Source organism: Orycteropus afer, unplaced genomic scaffold, assembly GCF_000298275.1.
Source record: "Orycteropus afer afer isolate SDZICR_OR568_19922 unplaced genomic scaffold, OryAfe1.0 scaffold00004, whole genome shotgun sequence".
Lineage (NCBI taxonomy): Eukaryota > Metazoa > Chordata > Mammalia > Tubulidentata > Orycteropodidae > Orycteropus > Orycteropus afer.
In genome coordinates, this window is record NW_006921591.1 from 18,937,190 (window position 1) to 18,955,339 (window position 18,150).

At 49.8% G+C, this 18,150-nt stretch overlaps 1 protein-coding gene across 1 annotated transcript in view; it reads left to right on the plus strand.

Moving 5' to 3' along the window:
- Positions 1-12,517, plus strand: part of GLI2 (GLI family zinc finger 2) — a 316,026-nt gene extending 303,509 nt beyond the window's left edge. Inside the window, exons 9-13 of the mRNA XM_042780483.1 lie at positions 2,993-3,142; positions 4,783-4,947; positions 6,408-6,689; positions 8,360-8,696; positions 10,107-12,517. Of these exons, the coding sequence (XP_042636417.1) occupies positions 2,993-3,142; positions 4,783-4,947; positions 6,408-6,689; positions 8,360-8,696; positions 10,107-12,517 (3,345 nt within the window). The remainder of the gene's footprint in view (positions 1-2,992; positions 3,143-4,782; positions 4,948-6,407; positions 6,690-8,359; positions 8,697-10,106) is intronic.
- Positions 12,518-18,150: the final 5,633 nt, after the last annotated feature.

The following is an 18,150-nucleotide window of genomic DNA, read 5'->3' on the forward strand; positions in this document are numbered from 1 at the left end:
CAGAATTCTACTTGTGCCCAGCTCTGCCCCTAGCATGGCCCCTGTGTCCCTGGGTGTGGGTGGGGTGGTGGCCTCCTACCTGGCCTTGGGTAGAGCAGACTCATTTGCACAAGAGGAGCCGGCCTCTTTGCCAAGCTCTGCGTTCTCTGCTACCTGGGAAAATGGATGGCAGCAGGCACATGGTGAACAGAGCTCTTGGCTGATTATTAACAATTTGCTGCTAAGTAAACCAATAAGAGAAAAATGAAAGGCATTATCAGGGAGCATTTTTATCATTCAAAAGACTTTCAGAATAGAAAGTGAGGCTAATATGATATGTTTTCACTGGAAGTTGAAAGCACTGTAGATTTCACTTGCTCCAGTGTTGGCATTTCTATGCATGCATTTGGGTCAGTTGCGCCAGATGTGGATCAATGGAACTTTGTCTTCTGGGTGAGGTACTGCCAGTTAGTGGCTAGGTGCATAGTGCTTGCACAGCCTTCTGGGTTGCAGAGATCTCCAGCAGTACAACCCAACAGCAAAATAGCACAAGCCACAAATATCAACCACATATGCCGTTTTACTAGAAGCACATTAGGTTCCTGGGTGGCACAAATGGTTTGCCTTCAGCTATTAACCAGAAGGCTGGCAGTATAGACTCACCCAGTGGTGCCACAGAAGAAAGACCTGGCAGTCTGTCTCTGTAAAACCAAAAACCCTATGGAACAGTTCTATTCTATAGCACATGGGGTCACCAAGAGTCAGAATCAACTTGATGGCAATGGAGTGTGTTTGGTTTAGGGTTTAGGAGCACATTAAATAAAAGTAAAAAGAAACAAGTAAAGTAAATTTTAATAATGTATTTTACTTAACCCAACATATCCAAGCTATTCAACATGTAATCAATATAAAATAAATTTTTTGAGCTGTTTTACATCCTTTTCTTCATTCTTTATCTTTGACACTTTCAACCTGTCTCAGTTTAGAACAGCCACATTGAAGTGTTCAGCAGCCACTTGTGGCAAGTGGCTACTATATTGGACAGTCGTGAGGGTGTGAGTGGGCAAGAGGAAGTGAAAGCTTGGATAGGTAGTTGTGAACAGGAAGAAGAAAGGGGATGGGGGCTTGGGGAAGGGAAGAGGAAACCTCTAAGATCTCAACGTTCCTGCCATCCCTTGTGGGGCAGCAAGCCCATGATACAGGCAGGACAGGACCTTCAAACTAAGAGGGAGCTAGAAGAGGAAGAGTTGGGTCTTGGCTGGGCCAGAAAGAAGTTTCCTGGTGACCTTTAGAAAGAAGTCCCAGTAGGAGATAAACCAGAAGGACCATCTACTTTTTCACTCTGCTGTGTAAATGACTAATACCACCTACTCCACTCTCCTCAGTGAAATAAGCAGACCAAAAGATTAAGGTCATAAAGGACTTGCACACACACCAACACATGCCAAGCTCCAGTTGAGCCGTTGAGTCAGCTCCAACTCATGATGACCCCATGTGTGTCAGAGTAGAACTGTGCTCAATGACCAATATTTTGGAAGTAAATTTCCAGGCCTTTCTTTCAAGGCATATCTGGGTGGACTCTCAAGCCTCCAACCTTTCAGTTAGCGGCCCAGCATGTTAATTTTCGCATCATCCAGGGACTCCATGTCAAGCTCAGAGGCAGCAATTTCACCTATACAAGTGAGGACGGCAGCCTTCAGTTAAATAATCAAAGCAAGTGACTAACAACCAAAAGGTCTACTAAGCACAGCCTGCTTGCTCATGTGTGACAGAAAGCTTTGGTGGCACATTTGCCCTGTGTCATAGAAGAAGCCACTTCCAGGAGGCCACATAGACAGCATGGCTTTGATCAGCCCAAGGAAAAGACCCAAAGGGATGGGCACAGGGACAGAAAAAAGAGAAAAGTTCGCTCCATGTTCCTGGCCAGGAGCATGGTGGGATGGGCTAAGGACTATTCCTTCAGAAAAGGCTTCCCAGCAAGGCCCAGTGTTCCCATTAGCCCTTGAGAGGTGAACCCCCCACAGGCCATATGTGGTAGGCTCAGTTGCTGGCAGGTCAATTATGGCTACCCTTGGCTGCCCCCCTTGCTCTCCTGAGCCATTTTGCCTACGGTGGCCTCTGCAGTACCCAGCGCTCACCACAAGGGTCAGATCAGGCTCCATCCACACTTCCTGCCAGGGACCTCAGCCCAGCTATTTACTCTCCTGGGCCTCTGATAAGGAGACAAAGCCATCATCTCAGGGACTCAACTGTCAGAAAGAAAGGTGAGGGTACGTTTGTTTCCAGTATAGTGAAAAATTTTATTTGAAAATTTCTGAAACAGTAGGAGCGAGCACACAAGAGAATTCCTGTGCACCTAGCATGGGCATACCTGCCTCACCACAAAGCTGGCCCCTGAGCCCCACTAGGGTGGGTGGGCACCTTAGATGATCACTCTGATGACTAATTGGAAAATGCAGGCAAAACAAGTAGCACAAAGTAGGTTATCATTTAATGGCAACTAATGATAATTCACGTGGAACTCTATTATTTGGAAGAAGTGCATGTAACCTGGCATATAGTAGGTGGTGGTCATGTTGAGTGAATGGTCTGCACATAGTAGGTAGAGTAAGCAGTGAGGTGAGTGCTCCCACATAATAGTGAGTTTAGGACCGGTGGGGCAAGTGGTCTATGCATAGTAGGGTAGAGGGCTAATGATGTGGGTAGTCAGGCTCATGGTAGGCTGTGGTTCAGTGGGTGAATGGTAAGCAGATAGTAGGTAGAGTGAGCCATGAGGTGAGTGATCTGCACATAGTAGGGGGGACAAGCAGTGAGGTGGGTGGTCTACACCTAATAGGGGCAGTGGGGACTGAAGTTAGTGGTTATCAAGTAGTAATCTGGGCTCCTTGGGGTGGGTGGTCTGTATGCAGTTGGTAGAGTCTGGGGTGGGGGTGGGTAGGCAACCTGCAGTAGGTGGGGCCTGGGGTGGGGGTGAGTGGTTGGGCTCACCTCTCCACGATCTTGCTCCCCACAGCACATCAACAACGATCACATTCATGGGGAGAAGAAGGAGTTTGTGTGCCGATGGCAGTCCTGCACACGGGAACAGAAGCCCTTCAAGGCACAGTACATGCTGGTGGTGCACATGCGCCGGCACACAGGCGAAAAGCCCCACAAGTGCACGGTGAGTGCAGCCCTTTTGCTGCCCTGACTCCCTACGTACAGCAGCAAGTTTAGGATCATCAGCCTGATGAGGTTGCTCTTGTTTGAACATGTCTGAGCAAAGGCAAACCTAGGGTGAAGTGGGCTCATTACTTGAGCAGGTCTGGCTGGCTGGGTCCCTGTCTGCTCCTGCCCTCTGTCAGTTCTCTCTCCTGGGTTTCTGCCTTCTGAGTCTAGAAGCTCTTCACCTAGCTGCTGTCTTAGACTTTTGGTTTCTCTGGCTATGTACACCTGATCTGCAAGGTGAGTATGCTAGCATCCTCATCACTGTGGGCCCCAAGGCCCAGCTGCACCCCACAATTGGCATGGTGGGGCAAGTCCAGGGCAGAGGAACTGTCTCCAACATACCATGCAGCCTGTCCTTGCACAGGACAAACTTCATTGGCGATTCCCAGCTTGAGAAGTGATGGGTTAAAAGCCACTATGGTTGAGTTTAAAAACAGAGTGAGTTCAAAGATAAGACCCTCCTTACCCCTTATGGAATCAACAGAATTTGAGGCTGTATTATAACAGGTGAGTCTTCCCAATTTTGACATATAGAAACTTCCCCCTTCAAAGGGCAGTGGTCCAGGGATGCAATGATGCAATGATGTGGTGGTGGCTGAATCATCTGGGACAGCCTCTTTGTGAACTACCATACATCATTGGTTCTGAGACATCCATTTTGTTCTCATGTTAATATCCCTAGAATCAGGCTGTTTCTTAAATTCAGTGGTGTCCAAGACCATTCACCCACTGGACCACAGCTACCTTTGTTGGTGAGGATTTTTTTTTTTCAATTGAGATATAATTCATTTATAAAATCTCCCCCTTTTAAAATGTACAATTCAATGATTTTTAGTATATTCACAAAGTTTTACAACCGTCACCACTAGCTAATTCCAGAATGTTTTCATTACCCCAAAAGAAACTCTATACCTGTTAGCAGTCCCTCTCCTTTTCCTTTCCCCCCAGGCCTAGCAACCACTAATCTTTTTTGCTGCCTTTGGATTTGGCTATTCTGGAAATTTCATATAAATGGAATCATATAAAATGTAGTTTTGGGGCACTGACTTATTTCACTCTGCACAATGTTTCCAATGGTCATCCATGTCCATGTTTCCAATGGTCATCTATCAGGACTTCATTTCTCTTTATGGCTGAGTAACATTCCATTGTACATATGTATCACATTTTGTTTATCTGTTCTTCTGTTGACAAACATGTGGATCATCATGTTTACAGGCACAGAAAAATTCTAATGTAGGGAGTAATATTGGGTGGCAGTTAAGGACCAAGTTTACAAAAAGTGCTTAGTGATACGGGAAGATTCCCACAATCTTGTGTTAAAGAAGTGTGTGGGGATGGATTGCATAAATGCCAGAATGAGATTTACCTGGATGTTGGCAGCTCTGTCCTTGGGCAGCCAGTAGTTTTCATTTTCCTGTTTGTACTATAGTGACCATATGTCATCTTATAATCAGAAAGAGAAGTAAATGGCGTTGCGACAATCCACACTTTAGGTGCTCCAGCAGGGAGGAAGGAGGGGTGCAGGCCAGCCACTGGGGTCAGGTTCCTGGTGTGGGATTGAGCTCTCACTGACCCAACCCCACCTCATTCCAGTTCGAGGGCTGCTCCAAGGCCTACTCTCGCCTGGAGAACCTGAAGACACACCTGCGGTCCCACACTGGGGAGAAGCCATACGTGTGTGAGCACGAGGGCTGCAACAAGGCCTTTTCCAATGCCTCCGACCGCGCCAAGCATCAGAACCGCACCCACTCCAATGAGGTACCAACCAGCCTGCTGACATACTTGTAAACAAATCCCCCAGTGACTTCTGGACATCTGTAGGCCAGTAGATGGCCCAGGTGCCCTTACTCACCACTGACTTGCTGCATGGCCTTAAGCACAGAGACCTGGTGGAGGTCCTATAAGCCACTGTCCAGTGGAGAGGTTGTGGGCAAGGCAGTCACCCTCTTTGGGCTACCTCCTCTTCTCTGAGAGAGAACTGATGAAATGGTCTGCAAGACCCCTCCACAGACTTACTTCCCTGTTCTTCAGTTTTCTCATCTGTAATAAATACAGTAGCATGCCACTCTAAGGCCACCACACTGTCCACATAAGCCAAAGTCACGGCTGGATGTCCTCTTAGAGCAGCTAAAGAGTCTCCTTATCCTTGAAGGGATGAAATCACTCTCCCAAGCACCATGCAGCTTCTAAGTCGGGCCATAGGTTTGGAACCTAGGAATGCTGGCTCATCTGTAGCTGTGAAAACATCCTAGGGCATGGGTTCATATTCCTGAGCCACCAAGATTGAAAGTCATCATTTCTGCAGTAGGCAGGGGTTAGATTTGGGACAACTGCATTACTGAGTCCCTTCCCCAGAGGTCTCTGTAGCCAGCAGTATGCTGCTCTGGCTGCTAGTGCTGAATGGGTCTGCCATGGCAGCAGCCCCCAGCCACAGTCACTCCAGGTAAGTAGAGCCTCTGGCAGGGCTGAGAGACTGGGAAGGAAAGTCAGGCAGGAGCCAGTCGTACCTGTGGCGTTCACCTCCAAGACCCACCCAACCACTCAATTTCTGTCACTCAGGCAGACTTGGGGGAATAAAAGTGTTTCTGGAAGATTAAAAAGGGCCTTTGCTCCAATGCTTGTAAGAAGTATGAGGAATCCCCAGAGATATTTGAATTCCTTGAAATCTTACAGATAACAGGCAGCCTTGGAGAGGTCTGTGTGTATGCCAAGTGTGTAGATACACACACACACACGTACACATGTGTGTCTATGAGCCCAGAACTCAGATTCAGAAAACCTGGTTTTTCATCCCATTACTGGGAACTTTGAGCAAGTTTCTGCCTCTGTGAGGCTCTCTTTCCTCAGCAGAGAAGCAGGGGAGTGGTAGCACAATCTCATATGAAAAACTCCAGTGTACTGTTAACAGGGGAAGCAACATGGTGAGCCCCCCCCCCCCACCACCAAGGCATGTGTGCTTTTCTCCCCAGCAGTAGCAGTGTGTGGCAGGAGCTACATTAACCCTGCACTTCTGTACAGGAAAAGGTGTCAAACCAGAGGGAGCCGCGCTCTTGCAATCCTGGGGCTGCTGCAGCTCCATCCAAAGGGCTTTGGCTATAAATATGGCAGAGCCATGCCGACCCTGCCAGCCAACCTCTGTGAAGTAATGGGTGACTTCAAGAGGACCTGAAGGACCCATCTATATCCCTGATCCATAACAGGCTTGGGTGTCTTTCTAGAAACCCTACATCTGCAAGATCCCAGGCTGCACCAAGAGATACACGGACCCTAGCTCACTTCGGAAGCATGTGAAAACAGTACATGGCCCAGACGCTCACGTCACCAAAAAGCAGCGAAATGATGTACACCTCCGTGCCCCACTGCTCAAGGAGAATGGAGACAATGAGGCCAGTGCAAAGACAGGCAGACGGGGCCCTGAGGAGAATACTGAAGCCACCAACACCAGCCAGGCCGTGGAGGACTGCTTGCACATCAAAGCCATCAAGACCGAGAGCTCCGTGGTAAGCAGAGCTGGCAGCTGTGTCCCCAGACCATGCAGCCTTTCCCCAGCTGGCAGCAGGGCACTTCTATCACCCCACTCAGAGTCTGTGGCCCCTACTATAGCTGGGCATTCTGCCCCAGGGCATGACAATGACCCTTTTTCCAATCTGGTCTCCCTCCTCCTTTCACTTTGGGCCTCATGTAGAACCTATCTGTCCTGGATCCTGTTCCATCTGTAGCCTGGCCCTTGCTGGCAGGGCTGTGGGAGATGGGAATCATGTGCCTGCCCCCTAGGGGTCCATCTGCATGGGATGGGGTGGCTCCTGTGTGTCTGCCTCTCCAACAAGCACCACCTGCTCACTTCCCTCCCCTCTGTCCTGTCTCTGCACCCAGGCCTCTCTGGCCTGAACTCCTTTTGTTCTAACCACCTGTTCTTTGTCTCCACCTTTTTCCCCGACTGTACCTCCCCTAAGGATAGACAGTACTGAGGTGAGCGGAGAGCCTGGTGGGTGGGTGCGGGGGGCTGCGGCGTGAGTGAGGGTGGGGCAAGGGACGGAAACTGTCTTGTCATCTAGGCCCCGAGACTCACTCACTCCACTTGGGAGTTTTCTTCCTTGTGCTGACCCCAATCCCAGCCCTCTAGCAGACATGGACCCAGGAAGATAGGTTTGGGCAGGCCAGCGGGAGGGTCATCAGGTGGGACCATTAGAGTAGGTTCTAGCAGGGATGCAGCTGGCTGGTGCCAAAAGCAGTGGGGACAGAGGACTGCCATTGTTAGTTTAGGCTGCAGAGGTGGGATGGGCTGGCCTATAGAGGATCTTAAGTGCCAAGGAAAGAAAATGTCTCCTGGGCAGCAGGAGTACTGCAGAAAGGCCTGGACTTTGGGGGCATTCCACCTATGCATGAGCCCAGAGCTGCTACATCTGAAATGAGCCTCACTTGGGCTGCCAGATCTGAGATCCCAGTAGATAGAGATATAATGGGAAGTCTATGGTTCCACACCATGTGTGCATGGGATGAGCTCTCTGCCCCACTCCACCCACCTCCCTCCATAAGTGTCAGCCAAACAGAAACCAGTCTGGAGCCCAGGTGACATGCCATTCGCAGTAGCCATCTGGGCAGTGGCTGCATGCAGCACTTCAACCCTTCCTGACCATCCTCTCCTTCCCAAAAACCTGCCTTTGGCTTGTTGTGATCACATTCCCACACTAGCAGAAGGCACCATGTCATTAGGCTTTCCTTGTCCTTAACTTCACTGTGCAACACATGGTTATTGCTGGGAATGCTTATGTGTCTTCTTTCATGCCAACTTTATCAGACTGTGCAGACTCCAGGGGTCACAGCCTCAATGTGGCCAAACATTTCAAGTTCAACAGGCTAAACTCTAGCCCACATGCAGGCTGGGAGAGTGTAAGCACACAGATGGAGTTATGGAGCTAATGGTATTGGTGCCTTCTTCATGCTGGGTGCTTTCCATTCATCATTATCCTTGCAGCAGAGGCAGTTCAGGTTCAGAGAGGTGAAGTGACTTGACCATCTCATGGAAAAATGTCAAATGGTGCTTTGAAAGCCCCTCTGTGCACAGCTTCTTTCCCTGGATGTGTCAGTGTTCCCCATGGGTATAGGTGTGGGTGCAAGATAAGCAGATCTTCATACCCCGAGTCTATACCTTCTCACTGTGCCCTCACAGCTGTGTCAGTCCAGCCCCGGGGCCCAGTCATCTTGCAGCAGTGAGCCCTCTCCTTTGGGCAATGCCCCCAACAATGACAGCAGTGTGGAGATGCCAGGGACGGGGCCTGGGAGCCTGGGAGACATGACAGCACTGGATGATATGCCCCCAGGGGCCAATGCCCCAGCCCTGGCTGCCCCTTCAGCTGGTGGTCTGCAGCTGCGCAAACATATGACCGCCATGCACCGGCTTGAGCAGCTCAAGAAGGAGAAGCTGAAGTCGCTCAAGGATTCCTGCTCATGGGCCGGGCCAGCTCCACACACCCAGACCACCAAGCTGCCTCCCCTCCCAGGAAGTGGTAAGTGGGCCCAGGGCAGGGAAGGGGCAGAGCCAAGGGCAGAGGTACAGAGCTACCAGATGCCATGTGCTATCTCACTGAATGCCCATAGTAGGATAGATCTTACCAACCCCATTTTACAGATTAGGAAACTGAGGCTCAGAGTTGTCAAAGTGCCTCTCCCAAATCAATGGTAGAGCCCATGGTGGTATGGGTCCAGAGCCCATTCTCTTTCCACTAAACCATGCTGCATTCACATGAGCCCTAAACAGACAGACCTGCTCACATTATCTTCTTCCTCGTCCACATGTTCTGTCATGTATTGGGTGCCTGCTGTGGGACACTGTGCCAAAGGCCCTAGGAAGAAAAGCAGTATAATACTGGTCTTAGAGGCCATGCTACCAGATGCATGCACAGTTGACTGCAGGACAAATTAATAGCACCAAAGACAAGTTAAGGTTAGGGCATTCAGAGGAAGAGAAAGCTGGGAAAGAGCAGGAGGGACCGCATAGAGGAAGCAGCACTGTGCATTGCCTCACAAAGTGATGGCCAGGCTTTGAGATGGCAAGTGTCTTCAGTGAGCATTTCCTGATTGTTCTACCCCAGCATTGTCCTGGCCACCAGCACACCAGGGCCTCTAGCCCCTACTCTGCTCTACAGCACATTGTGTTAGACACTAATGCTCTACCTAGATACCTCTTGAAGGAAGGATTTGTCAGCAGACTACTGGCAGATGGCCTTCAAGTCTCAGGCACTATAGGGATCATCTTGGTTGCAGATATCCTAGGTCATGCCCCTTCCTGAGGTAGCACACATCCAAGGACTGATCAGTGCCAGGGTATAACAGCCTGGCCATCTTGGCCCAACTCTGCATAGCACAGAAATGGGGTTCCCTATGAGACTAGCCAAGGCCATCCTCAGGACCTGCATCAACATTCTTCTCTTCCCCACTCCTGCTGCCCTTGCTCCAAGCACAAGTGTGGGTCCCAGGAGCATCCTCCCAGGGAGCCCAACTGGTAACAGGTGTCCACAGATCATGAGGTACAGGTTCCATACCAGGCCTCCCCCCCAGGGCTCCTCCTCTCCTTCTCTCAGTAACCCAACCCACAGAAAGGCACGTTTTATCTTCACATTCCAAAGCTGGAGAAACTGAAGGCCATATGTAAATAAGAATACAGGACCAGCTAGGCAGTGGTAGAGCTAACACTAGTACTCAGGATTTCTGAATTTCACTGGCCCACTCTTAACAATAAGTGCCCTCATTTGTTCACTGTTGTTCCTCCCTTCCTTCTTTATATTCACAAAATGTTTATTGAGTCCCTGCTGTACACTGGGCACTGCTCTATGGCTCCCGCAGCTGCAGGTCCAGCATGTGTAAAGTAGGCAGATCACTGTCCCCATCTCGGAGCTAACCTCTCTCCTTCCTCTCAGGCGCCATCCTAGAAAACTTAAGCAGCGGTGGGCCAGCAGGGCTGCTGCCCAACCCGCGGCTTTCCGAGCTGCCTGGGAGTGAGGTGACCATGCTCAGCCAGCTGCAGGAGCGCCGAGACAGCTCCACCAGCACGGTCAGCTCGGCCTACACCGTAAGCCGCCGCTCCTCCGGCATCTCCCCATACTTCTCCAGCCGCCGCTCCAGCGAAGCCTCACCCCTGGGCCCCGGCCGCACCCACAACGCCAGCTCTGCCGACTCCTATGACCCTATCTCTACCGATGCGTCCCGGCGCTCCAGCGAGGCCAGCCAGTGTAGTGGCAGCAGCTCGGGACCACTGCACCTTACTCCAGCGCAGCAGTACAGCCTACGGGCTAAGTACGCAGCTGCCACCGGTGGGCCTCCGCCCACACCCCTGCCCTGCCTAGAGCGCATGAGCCTGCGCACCCGGCTGGCGTTGCTCGATTCGCCCGCGCTGGAACCTACGCTACTGCCGCCATGCCCACGGGCCCTGGGTCCGCGGCGCGGCAGCGACGGCCCGGCCCCTGGCTGTCCTGGGCCGGCGCCTGCCTTCGCCCATGATGTGCTGGGCCACGGCGCTCGGCGGGCCAGCGACCCAGTGCGGCGGCCAGAGCTCACAGCTCTCCCGCGGGTGCAGCGCTTCCACAGCGCCAGCAACGTGAACCCGGGCGCGCTGCTGCAGTGCGCTGAGCGCCGTGCCTTTGGCCTGCAGTCCTATCAGCGTCCGGATGGTGGAAAACTTCAGCGGATGGTGGAAAACTCACCACGCCCCCCCAGCATCAGCGAGAACGTTGTGATGGAGGCTCTGGCAGCGGAGGTGGACGGCACGGGGCCGGAGGACGACTTCGTGCTGCCCGATGATGTGGTGCAGTATCTTAAGGCTAGTGCAAGCGGCACCCTGGAGGAGAGTGGCCCACAGGTCTATCCCGCCGAAAGCACCGGCTTCTCGGAGAACCCCAAGCTGCCCAGTCCGGGATTACACAGCCAGCGTAGAATGGTGGTGGCAGGCTCCAACATTAGCCCCTCTGCTCCCGTGCTGGGAGGGTGCCAACTGGGCTATGGGGCACCTGTGAGCCTGAACAAAAGCAACATGCCTGTGCAATGGAACGAGGTGAGCTCAGGCACCATGGACGTCTTGGCTAGCCAGATGAAGCCTCTGCCCTTTCCACAGGGCAATTTGGTTGTGGTGCCACAGAAACAGGCCCTTGGCCAGTACCCAAGCTACAGTCAACAGGGGCTGCAGTCTAGCCCAGGGGTTCTGGACAGCATGCAGCCACACCTGCAGCCCCACTCTGGATCCAGGGTAAGCTATATGCAGCAGCTTCGCCAGCCATCCATAGGTGGCCAGTGCCCCAGCATGACCACTGCAGCAAGCCCCCACTCCAACTATGGCCAAGCTCACTCCCAGCTGAGCCCCAGCACCATGGGAGGAGCCCTGAACCAGTTCTCTCCATCCTGTAGCAACATGTCAGCCAAGCCAGGCCACCTGGTGCTCCCTCAGCAAAGAGACATTGCTGCAGAGCCAGCCATGATAGGTAGCAGCCACAGAGAACTTGGGGTCCCCAATTCCACCCTGGCTGTAGCATCCCCATCTTTCCCATCCCAGAACTACCCACAGCAGAGCCATCACCTGGCAGCCACTGTGAGCCAGGAGGGCTACCACCAGGGACCCAGCCTTCTACCTTCCCACCAGCCTGGCTTTATGGAGCCCCAGCAGGGTATGATGGGGGCAACTGCATCAAGCTTTGGCCTAGTACAGCCCCGGCCACCCCCTGATCCTAGCCCTGCCAGCCGCCACCGTGGGGTGCGTGCTGGGCAGCAGCTGGCCTATGCCAGGGCCACTGACCATGCCATGACTGCTGGAGTGGCCAGTCAGGAGACAACAGAGGCCATGCCCAAGGGAGCAATGGGCACTATGGTGCCTCTACCCCAACAGCCACCCCAACAGGACACAGACGGAGCCCAGGACCACAGCCTGCTTTACTACTATGGCCAGATCCACATGTATGAGCAGAATGGAGGCATGGGGAGCCATGTGGACTGCCAGGTCATGCAGACTCAAGCCTGCCCAGACAGCATGAAGCCCCAATCCTTGCCCTCGCCAGGGGTCAACCAGGTGTCCAGCACCGTGGATTCCCAACTCCTGGAGGCCCCCCAGATTGATTTTGATGCCATTATGGATGATGGCGATCACTCAAGCTTGCTCTCGGATGCCCTAAGTCCCAGCCTCCTCCACAGTCTCTCCCAGAATTCCTCCCGTCTCACCACCCCCCGGAACTCCCTGACCCTCCCCACCATCCCCACAGGTATCAGCAACATGGCTGTTGGAGACATGAGCTCCATGCTCACCAGCCTAGCTGAGGAGAGCAAATTCCTGAACATGATGACCTAAGCCCCAGGCTCCTGGCACCGAGCAGACCTGGAGGAACCACTTCCCAGACCATAGGGATTTTGTCTTTTTCCGAAAAAGTATTAAATAAGTCTGAGGGATTTTTGCTAATGGTTGCCTCAGATCACAACTGCTTTAAAGGAAGTTTCATGCACAGCTTCTCTGATCTTTCAGGGTTATTTTTCAGAACACTGAAAAATCTCAATAAGAAAGGAAGGCAGGAATGAAAAACTCATTTACACAGTGCTTTCCAGCTTTTGGTATTTATAGGACTGCTGTGTTCTGGCTCCTTCACCTCTGTCATTTGGCTAATGAAGGATTACATTGGCCAAGGGCTTTCCAAGTACACAGGGAAATGGGAGAGGAGCCACATTGGGGTTGAATCCGAAAGCCATACAGAATATTCTGCTGCAAGACGATTAGCTTCTAATTCCAATACATGCAAGGACAAGGAACTCCTAGTTAAACAGAACTCTGTCAATCTTGATGCCTCTAACATCACTTGCCACAAAACTGATTTCTACTTGAGTGATTTGGAAGCTATTCCCAATTCCAAGGTTGGTAAAGCTGCCATCACTATCCCATAAAGCCATGCACAGGACCCGCAGACTGTCCAAGTGTATACAGATGAATAAAGTATCAGAAAAAGTAGTAACACTCTCGAGGCAAGCCCCGAAGCTGCCCTGGCTTCCCCAGCCTGTGTTTACAGTGTTTGTGTGTGTAGCATGTAGCCTTTCCTGCAAAGAAAATTTATCATTTCTAATACCTCGGGGACACAGGAGCTGCTGTGGGTCAGGGATGGATCAAGGTGAGCTGAAGCACCAGTGCCTCGAGAAGGGGTGAGGGTTCACAAAGGGCCCAGTTAGGAAGAAGTTGCATGTTTACCAAATCCTCTGTTTCTCCAATGCACTATATGCCCACTTTACCATGGAAAGCTCCAGGGGTGGATCATAGCCCCTCTGCCCAGGCTGACCTGGGCATTGCTCTCCAGTTACCAGCAGCCCAATAGTCTGTACCAAGGCACAGTATGCAGTCCCCAGAATCTTCTAGACCCTTGCCCTCTGGTCCTCCCTGCCCATTTGGCTGAGAATGTTGACATGCATGATGTTTTGTGGTGGGTGGAGGGTGAAAGGGTTAATTCTTGGGACTCTTAAGGACCATCACTGAATTTTCCTATTTGGTGATACCAAAACCCACCTGGAAATGGAATTTGGAACTTGGCTTCATGGGGTGAGTTGTTCAAGGGATGAATTGATGTATTCCCCACCCCATATACATACACCCTCCAAAAAAAAAAAACCTTTTCGTGTTGAATTTGTGGCAACCTTGCCAAGCCAACTGCACCACTATGAGCTTGCTTCTGACTGTGACCCTGGCTTTGACCAAGTACTCCCTATACAGGGCCAAAACCTCAATGGTCCTTCTGCATCCCAAAACATCAAACTCTATTAAGGTCCAAGGACAAGGCCAACTCTGAATGACCAGCCCTTGGACTTCTTAAAGGGTCTTGGGCTCTGCAGTAGTGTTCATTTACTTCCTGACATAGGCTTTCGCTAGCCATTCTGAACCTGTATATTTTCTGTACAAAAGACATCATTCCTAAGAATTCAGTAGGTGAACCATCCAGCCAAATTTATATCTCCAAAACATTTTTAGCTTTTTCTACATGCTTTGAATTGAGATGACATGCTCAATTTGTAAATAAGTCTTTTTGTACATTAAAAAAAAAGTAATTTTTTCATAATTTATTTTGTCTGTCTGCTTCTTCTTTGACAGTAGTTAATGAGAACCTGGGCAGTAAATTCAGTGTGTGTGAACAGAAATTGGCCTGTATTTTTTCTTAACAGTGTCAAAATGGACTACCCTGCCTTCACCAAGAAATGTTTAATGCTAAGGCATTTACTGGCAGTTTGTTTGTTGTCTTTGGAGGAAAGGAAGGAGAGTTTTATGTTTTACAAGGAAGATGTGGCCCCTCTTCCAGTGAGCTGGTGTCAACATCTAAGTTTGTTTGCCAAGAACCAGGTCTACTAGCTCCAGTTGTGGGCCCAAGCCCTCAGGTCTACAAACCCTCTTTGATGAGCAGTTTGGTGAAGTACAGTTGAGTTGGTGAGTTGGGGGTGAGAAGACCCCCCAAGGCAAGGCAGGGGTTGTTCTCTGGTACAAGGGGGAGGAGGAGTCAGGGCAGGCAGTGGGACCTTGAGAATGCCTAGCAGCTGGCCTGGGGTTAAGGGGCATCAATAAGCAGCCATGAGCAGGGACTCTAAGTCATAGGTGCCACCCTGGCAGGTGGATAGGAAGGACCTGGGTTTAGGGATTCTGTAGCAGCCTTTGACAGAGAGCCAGCCACTACAGTAAACTTCAGGGAATCAGTGAGTAGGGCATGAAAGTCCAGTCCTAGGGATCAGGACAGACTCTGGAACTGGGACAGGAGAACAGGTGTGTGGGAGGTATAGTACTGGGCCCCTAAAGCAGGGCCTGCACATAGTCTGGAAGCCATAGTTGCGTGGGACTTTACCCTGCTTGGTAGGCATTTGACTGAAAATTAACTTTATAATGCAACCAAGTGGGCTGAAGCGGGGTTCTGTGGTCAAATGGATATGGGGATCCCCCAAGAAAGATAAAAATTAGCAGATTTCCTTTCTGCAAGATGTCCCAGGGTATTCTCTGTGTGTAAGGGGAACCACCTCTTCCCTGGACTTAGGCTGATAAGAACACTACAGCTAGAGTCACAGTGCTTGCCCCTTCCTCACTCAGATGTTGGAATTCAGCATGCCTGACTAGATACTTCCACTCCTTTCACGGGCTATCTTCAGGACTCACATTCAGGCTTCTTCACATATGTCTATTGAAGCAGTCCTGGTCTGTTTTGGGGGGAGTGCCTAAAGTGGCTGAGCATTGCCTGAGACAGGGTGATGGAGTCTTCCAGCCAAGTATTAACAGTCCTGTCATGGCCATTCAACTGTGGCCACCATCATGCCACATAACAATATCCACAATACCTCAGTACCATAGAACAACATTTCGTTTACACATCTGGGCCAAATGAAAAAGCATTGGCTGATCCAGGCCAGGCTCAGTTGAGCAATTCTGCTGGGTCAGCTGGGTGCATTCTTGTATCTGTGGTTCAGCTGAGAGTCAGCTAATCAGATGGGTTGGGTGGTATGGCTCAGCTCTGCTCCATCTTCCTCCTAGGCATTGTCTTCTGTTGGTGGTGGCTGAAGTTTAAAGGTTAAGCAGAAACAGGTGGAGCTTCTTTAGGCTTGTGCTCAGAACAGATAAACATCATGTTTGCCTCTTCTATTGGCCAAAGTAAGTCAGTCACGTGGCCAAACTCATCATCGGTGATGTGGGAGGTATCCTTCTAAGTGAATATTCCTGACCTCAATCCACCAAAGTCAGCCCTCTGCTATTGTTGTTAGGTGCCATTGAGTCAGCTCTGACTCATAGTGACCCTATCTACAACAACCAAATACTGTCCAGTCCTGCACCAGCTTCACAATCCTTGCTATGCCTGAGCCCATCATTGTAGTCACTGTGTTAATGCATCTCATTGAGGGCCTTCCCATTTTTCGCTGGCCCTGCACTTTACTAAGCATGATATCCTTCTGCTGGGAATGGTCCCTTCTGACAACATGACCAAAGTAGGTGAGACCAAGTCTGGCCATTCTTGCTTCCAAGGAGCATTCTAGCTGCACTTTGTCCAGGACAGATTTTTTGGTTCTTCTGGCAGTCTATGGTACTTTCAGTATTCTTCAACACCACAACTCAAAAGCATCAACTCTTCTTCAGTCTTCCTTATTCACTGTCCAGCTTTCACATGCATATGAAGCAATTGAAAACAACATGGCTTGGGTTAGGCACACCTTAGTCTTCAAAGAGACATCTTTGCTCTTCAGCACTTTAAAGAGGTCATTTGCTGCAGATTTGCCCAGTGCAATACAACATCTGATTTCTTGACTGCTGCTTCCATGGTTGTTGCTTGTGAATCCAAGTAATACGAAATCTTTAAAAACTTTAATCTTTTTCTCCATTTATTGTGATGCTACTTATTGGGCCAGTTGTGAGGATTTTTGTTTTCTTTATGTTGACGTGTAATCCATACTGCAGTTTTCATCAGTAGGTATTTCAAGTCATCTTCACTTTCAGCAGGCAAGGTTGTGTCATCTGCATATCACAGGTTGTTGATGCGTCTTCCTCCAATCCTGAAGCCATGTTCTCCTTCATATAGTCCAACTTCTCGGATTATTTGTTCAGCATACAGATTGATTAAGTATGATGAAAGGATACAACCTGATATACTTTCTTGTGATTTTAAATCATACAGTATCCCCTTGTTCTGTTTGAAAGACAGCCTCCTGATCTATGTACAAGTTCCTCATGAGCACAATTAAGTGTTCTGGAATTCCCGTTCTTCTCAGTGTTATTCATAATTTGTTATGGTCCATACAGTCGGATGTTTTTGCATAGTCAATGACACATAAGCAAACATCTTTCTGGTATTCTTTGCTTTCAGCCAAGATCCAGCTCACATCAGCAATGATATCCCTTGTCCCAAATCCTTTTCTGAATCTAGCTTGCATTTCTGGAAGTTTCCTGTCAATATACTGCTACAACCCAGCAGCTGCAACCCTGTCAATATTCTGGATCATCTTCAGAAGATTTAACTTGCATGTGATATTAATGATATTATTTGATAATTTCCACATTCTCTGGGATCACCTTTCTTTGGAATGGGCACAAATAAGGATTTTTTCCAGTCAGTTGGCAGCCTTCCATATTTCTTGGCATAGACAAGTAAGTGCATCCAGGGAGGCATCTGTTTGTTGAACCATCTCAATGGGTATTCCATCAATTCCTGGAGCCTTGTTTTTCACCAGTTCCTTCAGTGCAGCTTCAACTTCTTCCTTCAATACCTTTGGTTCTTGAGGTCCCTCCAGAAGTAGAAGAACAGCAACCAATTCTTTTTGGTACAGTGATTGTGCATCCTTCCATCTTCTTTGATGTTTACTGCATCACTCAATATTTTGCCCAAAGATGAGTAGCAACTGGGATCTTAAAAGCTTGTGAACAACCATCTAGATGCAATGATGGGTCTCTCCTCATCCAGAGCAAAGAAGAATGAAGAAAACCAAAGACACATGGAAACAAATTAGTCCAAGTTATTAGTACACCATTGCGATCCTCAGCCTATATGACTATGAGACCAGAAGAACTAGATGGTGTTGAATTACCACTGTCAACCACTCGGATGGGCATCTATGTAGGAGATCCTGGACAGACTGGAAGAACAATGTGGAACAAAATTCAAAATCATTTAGGGGGAAAAAAAAAAGGACCAGGTTTGCTGGTCTGATAGAGCCTGATGGAAAGAACCACTGAGACTATGGCCCCTAGTTGCCCTTTAGGACTGGAATTGAATCCACTCCTGTGGATTCCAAACAAATAAAAGGCATATGCACTGAACATTTACATTAGGTAGATACACTCCTTGGAGAGCTCAATCATGGGAGAATAGAGGGGCTGTGTATGTACAGGGAGACAGCTCAGGGGACAGGAGTGTGTGAAGGGAAGGACAGAGGGAAGAGGTAACTATGGGGAGGAAGTGGGAGAGGAGCTGTTGCATTGTAGTAAATTGT